The sequence below is a fragment of the Silene latifolia genome, chromosome 11 (assembly GCF_048544455.1).
Source record: "Silene latifolia isolate original U9 population chromosome 11, ASM4854445v1, whole genome shotgun sequence".
NCBI classification, from domain to species: Eukaryota; Viridiplantae; Streptophyta; class Magnoliopsida; order Caryophyllales; family Caryophyllaceae; genus Silene; species Silene latifolia.
The window spans coordinates 105,997,411-106,009,972 of record NC_133536.1 but is presented as its reverse complement, the minus strand read 5'-3'; the positions used below and the strand labels follow the sequence as shown (position 1 = coordinate 106,009,972).

Below are 12,562 nucleotides of genomic sequence, written 5' to 3'. Positions count from 1 at the left end.
GTAGTGATGACAGTGATAATGATAAACCCGAAGAAGCAATCTCCTCTTTTGGGAGAGGGGGGAAAAGACAATAGTGGAAGACATGAAGTGATAGATAAATAGTACTCTAAATAAAGGAGTGGTGTATAATATAAGCTTTAATTTTATGGTGTGTATTGTGTGATGTGATTGGCATATGCTTGTAATATTCTCCCTAGCTTGTACTATAAATAGGAGTGCTTGGTGCTTGCCATAACCAAGTTAAGCCTAAGTGTGATATCTCTCTCTAAAACATCTCTCATAAAACCTTCCTTGTAAAATATATCCATTTCTTATAATATAAGCTTTCCCTTAATCATTATCTTGTCTTACAACTTCCTAATAATCTTCTTAAAAATATATTGATCCTGTAAAAATTAAGTCGAAGCTAATCTAACACGTGACAGTCGATCGACCATACAGGGCCGTCAATCGACCTACTGACCCAGTCGATCGACCAACGAAGTCAGTCGATCGACCAAAGCCCGATAACAGATTACCTATTGTCGAAACCGTCTAACCTACATATCCCCTACATCTTAGCATGAAGGGTTTAGCTACTCATACTGGAAATAATAACAGAAACAAAAATAAAGATGGAAACAACAGGATTCATAACTAAATTAAATGAACAATAAAATCGCATAAAGAAATAATTAGGGCTTAGGGATTCTAACTAGTCAATTCTAATCTATAAAGAAGGAATAGAACTTAGAGCAAGAATTACCAGAAATAAAGAAGGCAAGAAAAAGCGAATCTGAATGCAAAAGAAGAACTTTATTTAGAACTAATGCAAACTGTAAACTAAGTATGTAAATCTGAATCCCAATATAAATGAATCAATAAAAGAGTAGGAAGGGGTTACATTATATAGGAATGTCACGTAACTCTTATTCCTAAAACCTAATTACAATTGGGCTTCTAACTCTCGTCTTTTAATTTGCGCGTCAGACTCGTGGTGTCGTCGATCGACCACTAGGACCAGTCGATCGACTGCTCTCTTTCCTGCAGACTTCTGTTCAGCATTCTGACAGTCTATAGACCACGTGGGTCAGTCTATAGACTGCTGTAGCTGGTAGTCTGCCTCTAAATTCTCCATAAATCTATTTCCAGGCCTTGAAATGCGCGCCAAGTTCAATTCTCAAGCATCTACTCCATGTCAAATCTTATGCCAAGCACTCGGGGACGGATTCGGTTCAATTTCCGCTGAGTTCTTCACATTTCTGCAATATTACACAAAAACACAAAAGTAGATGGAAATAGGGAAAATAGTAGCATAAACTGCATAATTGAGCTCTGAAATGCATGTAAAATAGGGTGTAAAACATCATATTTAGGACACGCATCAACGTTGTTAAGGGAGGTGTGCTAAGTCAAACAAAGGAGCACGTTGTCAGGGGGTTGTGCAATGTAAAAGGAAATTGGATTGCTTATCGTATGTTCTTGTTGTTAGTATTTATTCCTACTCAACCTCGCGATTGACTGTGTATTCGTGAACACCTGTGATGAACCATAATGGGGAGCAGATTTGACAGGTACTAAAGATTAGCTGACTTGGGAGCTATGGGATGCGTGAGGACTTGACCAATCTACCTAGAAGTCTAGACCACATAGATTATGAGATCATTTTTTTTATTTCCGCTGCGAGTTGTAATTATTTTATATTAAGTTTTAGTTGGTTAAGTTTTAATAAACATGTAATCTCTAAGTTTTTATTTAAAGTACTTTGGTGAGTTGGTCTTTGTTATACACTACCTCGGGAAACCGAGATGGTAACGCTCTTATTTACTTGGGATGTCTAGCTAAAGACTCCTAAATAAATGGGATGTTACACAGCATTCTTCAGGCCAAAGGGCATTGCTGTGTCGCAATATATGCATTTCCATTAGACACTCCATTCTCATGGCATGTTCAACTTGTTCCTCAAGCTCATCAATTTCGTCATACTCGAATTCCATGACAAATTCTTCTTGCCCTTCGGCTTGTAAGATGTCTTCTAGAATTGATTGCTCATGTTCTATAGGTTGATATGCTTCCACAAGGATGTTATGTACTAATTCTGATTGCTCGTGAGTAAGTTCTTTGTTAGCTAGAGCGGCCTCAAAAAGATCTACCTCTAATTCCCAATGCATATTTTTGGCCTCACTTGCTTCCAAGGCTTCCAATGCTTGCATGGGGTCTTTGAAGAAAGGTATACTCAAGTGGTCCTCAACAAAACAATCTATAATATCCATCTTGCAAAATATCGAACAACTCGAAAATAATTAGAACAAACCTTGAGGAGTTTTACTTCCCCAAGGCAAAGAAAGACACAACTAATAACAATCTAAGAAAATCAAATCAAGTTAACACCGTCCCCGGCAACGGCGCCATTTTTGGTCGTACTCACTTGGAGGTTTAGTTTTCGGTTACTTGTCGTTAAGAGCACCTAGACCAAAACAATATTTATAACTTTACAAACAACTCTACTATTAGTAAAGAGGTAAGTAAAGGTCGGATCCCAAGGGACGGGTATTGATGTAGGATTTTTGATTGCAAGTAGCGGTGTCTAGGGGTGTCACAATTTGGGGTTTGAAGTAGAAGATCACTAAACTAAATAGCAATAAAAGTAAACAAGCAAGATGATTAAAAAGGGATGTAAGCAATTGATAAAAGGCACTAGGGTGTCATGGGTTCATAGGGGATTCATGGGAATTGATCATACAAACATATTCTCAAATTATAAGCAAGCAATTATTGTTGTGATGGATCGAGTTGGTTTATATCTTACAATCCTAGGAAGGTTTGGGTCCCGGAGCCGAATCGATTAGATTGTACAACACCTACAAGTCGACTTAATCCTCCCTACTCAACTATATGCATGGTCTAATGAGACTCGAGTTGGTTTATGTCTTACAAGTCTCATTGAAAAGATAAGTGATGGGTAAAAAATGCAAGGATCCGACCTTAAGTGCTTCTGGGTTGGACATGAATAAGGAGAAATCTGACATATACTTTAATGGTATGCAACATGGTGAGATTGAGCATATTCTGAATATTTCTGGATTCAAACCTGGGGTTTTGCCATTCAGGTACCTTGGCATCCCAATTTCTTGCAAAAGAATGGGTATAGGTGACTGTACCAGACTTGTGGAGAAGGTGGTTGCTAGAATCAGAGGATGGGGAGCCAAAAAACTGAGTTATGCAGGTAGATTGGTACTCATTCAGGCTGTTTTAACACAATTGCATACCTATTGGACTCGGATTTTTATTGTTCCAGTCACTGTCATAGATCGAATTGAGGGGGTTTGTAGGAATTATTTGTGGTCTGGATCTGAACAATACCTTAGAACCCCCACTGTTGCTTGGGAAAAGATTTGCAGAGAAAAGAAGGAGGGGGGGCTGGGCATTGTGAACTCTAGACATTGGAACACTGCCATGATAGCCAAGTATACTGGTTGGTTAGCTACGAAATCTGACCACCTCTGGATCAGGTGGGTAGATCATATTTATATGAAAGGTAGAGGTTGGTTTGACTATTGTCCTACAGCCAATACTAGTTGGACATGGCGTAAAATCTGTCAGGTTAAGGACCAAGTGAAGCTGGGTTTCTCTAATGGGATTTGGACTTGCACTCAGGGTGAGTATAATGTGGCTAGTGGGTATAAATGGTTGATGGGTCAGCAGCAGCCTGTTCTTTGGTACCCGTTGATCTGGAGCAAGACTATCATTCCTAAGCATGCTTTCATTGGGTGGCTGATAGTTCAAGAAAGGTTGCTCACTAAGGATAGACTCCTTAAGTTTGGTGTTTTCAATGATGGACTGTGTGAATTCTGCCAGGACCAGTTGGAAGATCATAGACATTTATTGTATGAGTGTGCATTTAGCAAACAAAGTCTTTGGGTGATGTTATCTCGATTGGCTTGGTATCACCGTACCCAGGACACAGAGTGATAGAGTGGTGGTTGCAATGGAGATGCTCCTCTTTGATGAAGAAACAGATTGTTTGTGCTGCCATTGTAGCACTATGGTACTATATTTGGAATGCTAGGAATGTTTGCAGGATTGAAGCTAAGGTACCGTGTCCTAGATGGATAATTCAGAAGGTGAAATATGACATTCAAGCTAGATGCAGGGACAGGGCTTGGGCGCTCAAAATTCAGAAGTTTCCGTGGGAGCCAAGCTATGACTAGTCTTGTTAGTTGGGTGCTAATGCAACTGTATTTTTTTGATTGGTGATGGTGTTTTGTAAGGAACAATTTTGATTATTATTAATATATTTTCACAGTTCACCAAAAAAAAAAAAAAAAAAAAATGCAAGGATTCATAGGCTCGCATTTCATCAAACATAACATGTGCATAAGTTGAGATCACAACAAGCAAGCAAATAAACTATGAAAACATATTAATTTAAGCATGAATCATCCCCCATGTTGGTTTCCCCTAATTACCCATTAACCCTAGTTAAGGAAACTGCTCACTCATTATCAAGTTTGACATGTTAACAACAAAGCAAAACATGATGAATAAATGAAGATGATTAACAATAATTAAAAAGGGATTAAGAGGATTATACCTACTAATGATTCCAAAATAAAGCAAAGAATAATAGAAGTACTTGATGATTGATTGGAAGGTTGGCAATCTCCCAATAATAACCCAAATAATCTTCAATTACCCAAAATAAAAGATGAACAAAAGAGAAATTAAGGAAATGAGATTTGTATTAAGACTTGATTAGAAGTTGATTACAAGATTAAGAAAAGATTAGAATGATATAAACTACACTAAAGATTGATAAGAAGAACATGATTATCTAATTAGACTAATGGGGTATTTATAGTGGGGATTAGGTACACAAATTAGGGTTTACTAAGGGCTTAAATGACGATTAAGTCCTTGATGAATCGCTCCTCTCAAAAGAGATGCCGGTCTCCTTTTTGCCGGTCTTTCCGAAATATGCGCATCCTTCATAGAACAAGAAGGAAACGAAAGTTGTTGTAACACAATCCGAGCGTCCAAGGCAACGAGACGAGCGGATTGCATGGCTGCTGGACGAGCGGATTCCTTGGCCGGACGCTCGGATTCTGGCCGTCTTGGACAAGCGTCCCGAGGGTCAAGCCGCTCGGATTCTGGGTCAGTTTTCTTCTTTTCTTCTTTTCTTGCTCCTTCTTCCAACAATCCTCGGGGATCTTGGAGATGCAAGGATCTTTCCTCATCATTGCCCATCTACTATAATATGTACAAAGGCCTTCTAGTCTTGTCTTCTCTTTGATGCTTGGTCATTGAATTCAATCAATTTAGCTCCATTTTGCCATGAAAATGCAAGGTTTGCACTCCTTTCCTACCAAGGGAACAAAACCTCAAAGAATATGCAAAACAAAGGACTAAAGATAATAAATGACCTAAATATGCACTAAAAAGCATGGGAACAAGGCTAATTCGGGGACTAAATACGCTCAAATAACGGTCACATCATGGATTAATTTTGATTTGGTTGAATCCGCTTGAGACATCCATGAATGTCAGTAGCCCGTGCCCAGCTGTAGCATCTACCATTGCATCAATGTGAGGGAGTGGTGTTGGAGTATGTGTCCTCAACAATAGTGTGATCACGTATTTAAATCTCATGATAAGAATACATAAGGGATGATACATTATATAGTCAACTGATCAGCATTTATCGGTAACGATTGGCTGACTAGAGTTTGACGTTACTGTCGTTTGACGGTGGTGATCAGTTGATCCCTTAAGGTCACACCTATAGGATGGAACCCAAATAATGATCAAATGTATTTGATACGGGTTGATCAAGTCCCTGATATTTATATATGTATATTTAATGTATATATATGTATATATATATATATATATGTATATATGTATATATATATATATATATATATATATATATATATATATATGTATATATATATATATATATATATATATATATGTATATATGTATATATATATATATGTATATATATATATATATATATATATATATGAGTCCAACATGTGCCATTGAGTCCATAAGTCCCTCTAAGGGCCATTGGATGGACTCAATGGATAGTTGAGATGAATTTGATTAAAGGCTATTAAAAAGAAAAGGTAAAAAATATGGATGGTTGGATTGAGATGGGTGGTTGAGATTGAAAATTACCAAAAAAAATTACTACAAATCAAATTTCTATACACTAATTAATTGTTCTTTCTCTCTATAGCCCCTAATTAATCAGTTTTGAGTTTCAGATTTCAGAAGTGTAAATGTAATGTTGTATGAGTTTTACAAGTGTAAATGTGATGTTTTACGAGTGTAAATGTAACATTTTAAGAGTGTAAATTTGATTTTTTGTGACGGAAAATTTGAATTTATATAATTTTAACATTTTACAAGTGTAAATGTGATGTTTTACGAGTGTACATGTAACATTTTAAGAGTGTAAATTTGATTTTTTGTGGCGGAAAGTTTGAATTTATATAGTTTTAACATTTTACAAGTGTAAATGTGATGTTTTACGAGTGTAAATGTAACATTTTAAGAGTGTAAATTTGATTTTTTGTGACGGAAATTTTGAATTTATATAATTTTACAAGTGTAAATGTGATGTTTTACAAGTGTAAATGTAACATTTTCAGAGTGTAAATTTGATTTTTTGTGACGGAAATTTTGAATTTATATAGTTTTAACATTTTACAAGTGTAAATGTGATGTTTTACGAGTGTAAATGTAATATTTTAAGAGTGTAAATTTGATTTTTTGTGACGGAAATTTTGAATTTATATAATTTTAACATTTTACAAGTGTAAATGTGATGTTTTACGAGTGTAAATGTAACATTTTAAGAGTGTAAATTTGATTTTTTTGTGACGGATAATTTATATAATTTTAACATTTTACAAGTGTAAATGTGATGTTTTACGAGTGTAAATGTAAAATTTTAAGAGTGTAAATTTGATTTTTTGTAACGGAAATTTTGAATTTATATAATTTTAACATTTTACAAGTGTAAATCTGATGTTTTACGAGTGTAAATGTAATATTTTAAGAGTGTAAATTTGATTTTTTGTGACGGAAATTTTGAATTTATGTAATTTTAACATTTTACGAGTGTAAATGTCATGTTTTCCGAGTGTATTTATAGTATTTTAAGTGTAAATTTGAAGGTTTAAGAGTGTAAATTTAGTCCTTTGAGTGTGACTTTGGTCCTTTATAAGTGTAACGTTGGTCCTTTACGAATAAAACTTTAGTCCGACTACGAACAAACAACACCACCGTCGTCCTCCATCACCAAATCATATCCACAAAATTATATGAGTGCAAATCTATAAAAAATTAACGAGTGTAAATGTACAAATATATGAGTGTAAATGTAAATAAATATGAGTGTAAATCTTATAAATACGAGTGTAAATGTGAGAAAATAGAAGTGTAAATTTAAAGAAATATGAGTGTAAATGTGAGGAAATAGAAGTGTAAATTTAAAGAAATATGAGTGTAAATGTGAGAAAATATAAGTGTAAGTGTAAAACAACACAAAAAAAAACACGATATTTGAAATATCAACATATAAAACAAAACGATACACTCCTTTGATCACCACAAACAAAACCCAAAAAAAATAACATCATCAACAACACAGGTAAAACTACTAGATCTAATAAAAAGAGAGTGAAAAAAAATATCTTACAAAAATATAGCACTAAATTTGATAATAACAATAATAATAATAATAACACTAATCACCTTATATGCGAAAGAAAAAAAACCATAAATACAGCAGCAACGACACAAACACACGCCAAACGCCAAACGACACAAAAAAATTTGAAATTAACACCACCATCGACGATGACCACCGACGGCCCCTCTGACGCCACCACCACAAAGCACGACCGTCATAGACAGCCCATAACCACCGCATTGACAGATCTGAGTTTTTTTTTTTTTAAATCGAGTAGAAGGGGTGACGGAAAAGGGGAGTTTTTTGGTGGTGGTAAATATGATTGTGGGTGACGGAAAAGGAGGGCGGCAGGGTCGGTTTTTGGTGGTGGTTGTGGGTGACGGAAAATGAGGAAGGAGGAAGGGGGTGATATAGATCTGTTTTGGTGGTGGTTGTCGGGTAGTCGTGTTTTGGTGAATAGGTTGTGGGGTTGTGGTTGACGGGTAGTCGGGTTGTGGTTATGTCGGGTGTTGTGGGATGGAGGCGGCACGATGGCGGCGTGAGGGCGGCGTGGTGAGTGCGTGGTGAGTGCGACCCAGATCTGAAATAAAGAGAAGAGATATGGTGGTGTCGGGTTTTGAGAATGGTGGTAGGAAGGTCGTTTGGTGGTGGTCAGTTGTTATCGTTGTGGTGGTGGGGAGTGACGCTAGGTGGTGCGGGTTGTGGTGGGTGGTTGGAGGGTTGAGGTCGAGTAGAAGGGGAGGGTGATGCGGGTTGTGGTGGTTTGATGGGTGGTGGTTGTTGCAAGGCATGTGTAGGTGGCGGTGGAGGTGGTCGTGGGGTCGGGTAGGTGAGGAAGAGGGGGAATTTTTTTTGAATTATTTGGTTTTTGAATTTTGTTGGATTTTTGAGGGGAATTGAGTTTTTTTGGTTTTTAGAGAGATGATGAGGAGGATAGTTGTGAGATGAGAGAGAAGTGAGTGGAAAAAGAAGGGTTTTATAGTGAAATTAGGGCTTGATTAGTGATAGTAGTGAGGGAAAGTGATTAATTAGGATTGATTCCCTAATTTTAGTACTAATCCCTCCCTTTTGCCTTTCAATCCCATCCCTCCATCCTATCTTTTTAAGGGACCTAAAGAGGACTTATGGACTCAATGAAAAATGGTGGACTCACTTGATCCTTCTTATATATATATATATATATATATATATATATATATATATATATATATATATATATATATATATATATATATAGGTGGGATCCTGAGAACGAACACTCAGTGAGAACGGTGAGAACGACTCTCTCCCCTTGGATTAAATAAATCAACGGCCCATATTTGTGATATTACCCAGCCCCACCCTCTGCCTAACATTAAACCTCTACAAATTCTATTATCAGCCAACAAGCCCACCCTCCCAGGATCCCAACATGTCAGACCACCATTGTAGGAGGTCTGACATCACCTCGCCGTCGCCGGCGCTACAAATATTGACCAAAACCCAAACACGTTCTCCCTTAAACCCAATTTGTTATCCTTCGTCTCGCACTCTCCAACCTCCTCATGTGCTACTACCGTCGACGAGTAATGATTCCAAGGAACCTACCGCCGCCGTCGGCGACAGTCAACAACGTCGGCACACCATCGATCCCCAAATCAATTTCGCTCTTCATCATCTCTCACCCCTACAATCGTACTGCCGCCGTCGAGTTCCAATAACGGGCGCATCACTACCTAAGCTACCGCAAGCGACCCATTTTTCGCCAACCAAGTGTAACACCACCCATCGACTACATCCACGAAAGAACTGCAAGTCAAACCCCTCCCTTTTTTTTCATTTCCTGTGGTTGTCCAATTAAGAATGAGGACAAATTGCATTGTTACAACGTAAAGGGAAAGGATCCTGAAGATTAGGTTTTGTATTAAAAATATGTTGGTGCTAGTTACCTCGGCTTTGTCAAGATTGAGGGGAGTAGAATGGTTGAAATGTCAAATATAATTAATTAGGCCACTTGTGATTAGATTTTGTAATATCAATAATCCGGCATATATATTAACACGAAAATTAATCATATGTCGTAATATAATACCTAAGATAGAAAAAAGTGTATCTACATCTTTAAAAAGTGTATATAGAATTCGGGTAAAAAGTATATCTACGATAGAAAAAAGTGTAAAAAGAATTAATGTAAAAAATGTACCAACGAAAGAAAACAGTGTATCTACCTACTTAAAAAGTGTAAATGAAATTCGGATAAAAAGCGTACCTAGAATATAAAAAAATGCATCTAAAAGTTGGTAAAAGAAAAAAAAATGTATCTAACCTATATCATCCAATGTATCTAGTGTGTTCTCACCGTGAGAACGAAGTAGTTACATTGAAAAATGTAAGATACACTTTTTTTTGTTTTACCAAATCTCATATATATACATTTTTTACATATGATAAATACACTTTTTTCCATAATTCTAGATACATTTTGTGAGAGTGTAGATATATCTATTTTTTACCAAATTTCAAATACACTTTAAACAATCATAGATACATTTTTACATAATTCTACATACATTTTTTATTGTGTAGATACATTTTTTTTAACAAATCAGATACATTATATATTATTATAGATACGTTTTTTTACGTAAATTCCATATACACTTTATAACAATGTAGATACATCTTTCGCCATCCTAGGTAGACTTTCCCCAATCTTTACTACAACTACCGTCGGCGACCGGAGACGCAAACTACAACATTAATATCACCGATTAAATTCACTCAATAAGAATTTCAATCACTGTCGATTAACACAATAACACTTAAGCAGGCTGAACACGTTATCCACATCGCCGAGGAAGTACTAGCCATTGTTCCAGATCCCCACATCCCAACGCACCTCCAACGTTATTAACCAACTCAGATTCCGACAAGGAGTCGAACAATTGTCGTCAACCCCATTTTTAATCTCTACATCAATTATCACACCCATCACGATCAGACTCCGTCCCCAATTACCTCAAGTAATTAAAATACTGCAATTGAAAGAGAAAACAGTAATCCTCCGATTAGGCCATATACACTAACTCCATATACACAAATTTCGTGTATCTCCTCCACCACCCTCCTCCACCTTCGTCCGACAACGATGCCTGGCTCCACGTTGACCACTCGAGGCGTCCGACAGCGTTGCTAACCATCTAAAACGACACCCAACCCCTAATTTCTTCTTTCAATCACAACCCAACTTTCCATCATCATTTATCGTCGTCGGTGCGCCATCTTACCATTCCCGATGCCAGAATGCAAACTAAAGAAGGAGGTCGTAACGAATCACGGCGACATCGTCGTCGTCAAAAAAGGTATGCGGATGTGTATTAAACGATTGAATTCGGCGTGTTTTGATCAGGAATAATCGATCGATTGACTGAAGGTTTTACGAAAAATTAATTTAGGGGAAATTAATTTGGGAAAGTTGAATTTGGTGGGAAAAGGTATAGAGATAGGGATGTGCGAAAAAAAATGACAGGAGAAAGGCAGAGATTTGATCAGGAAATTGTTTTACACGCAAAAATGTTTGTTGGGTGTGATATTGCCAGCGTTCAATTGTGTTTTAATCTAATGGTTGTAAGTCGATCTCACCATTCTCACCGAGTGTTCGTTCTCACCGGATCCTAAATATATATATATATATATATATATATATATATATAGAAATAGGATCTCGTGCGAACTTACGAACTAGCTTACAATGGTTGGGTTAACAAAATAATCCAACAATTTGACTTATTCTCTACCGACATTTCATATGCCTGACATTTATAATCACTCATCACCATTAATCCTCTCCCCTCCCACGCAACCCACTCCCGCCGGTGACCACCGAACTCCGTCAAGATCAAGTCGCCTGATACGTGCATTTTATATAGTTCTTTTAGGCCTTTTTATGCATGTATTTCTATGCTATTATCGTAGTTTTATGCTACGAAATGCCCCGAATATGCTACTTTGGTTTGTTTTGTCTTATTTGCAGGAATGAACCAAAAAGTAGTGAAATCGAGCCTTTTACCGTCCGTTTAGCATGCATTTGGAGGAAGAGTGAATTTGGAGCGGGAATATAGCTATTTTGAGATGCGCAAAGAAGAAAGATAGCTAGGCGAGCAAAGGAAGAACTTCAAATTGCTAGTGCCTACTTTGAAGAGCCATATCTCGAGTTATACAACTGATATTCAGGTGATTCAAATTGAAGATGAAAGCTTGTCCTCTTAGCTTTCCAACGCCACCGGAATCGCCCTGTTTGCCCAAGTAACGAAGAAATGGCAGCCGTTTGAAGTTCAGTGCGCGAAGCTGGAATTGTGCGCTGGAAAGTACTCGATCGAGTAGATTTATGTTCGATCGAGTCCTTTTTCTACTCGATCGAGTAGATTCAATTTAAGGTTTACTCGATCGAGTATATTTTCTACTAGATCGAGTGGTTTAAGCTTTATTTTACTCGATCGAGTGATTAAAAGTTACTCGATTGAGTGGTTTTGATGTTACGCGGGATTAATTAACCTGTGTAGGGCTTAATTTCGGGATAGACTTTTGTTTTCCTATTTAAGCTTTCATAATTAGGTTAAGGATGCTCTCTGATCATACTTCACACTATCACACGTTACTTTTCCTCTGGTTACTGTTGAATACTACTTTCTCTCCATTTTCCGGATCCTTTCCACTGTAACTTTCTTTTTTCCTTTTTCTCTCATTTTATTTAATGTTTATTTCTCTCCCTTTTATTTCTGTTCTTTCTTTTATTATGTTTAGCTAATTATTTCTTCTAGGATTAGGTGATTCAATGAATGAATGTTAATTGCTAATTAGGTTCATAGATTGTCGTTGTTGTTTTAGTCTATGTTGTT

At 36.8% G+C, this 12,562-nt stretch overlaps 1 protein-coding gene across 1 annotated transcript; it reads left to right on the top strand.

Annotated features, from left to right (window-relative positions):
* The first annotated feature begins 2,937 nt into the window (after window positions 1-2,937).
* LOC141613766 (uncharacterized) lies at window positions 2,938-4,190 on the top strand. The gene is made up of 2 exons (XM_074432508.1): window positions 2,938-3,866; window positions 4,061-4,190. Exons 1-2 carry the CDS (start codon window positions 2,938-2,940, stop codon window positions 4,188-4,190), a joined length of 1,059 nt encoding a protein of 352 aa, XP_074288609.1.
* Window positions 4,191-12,562: the final 8,372 nt, after the last annotated feature.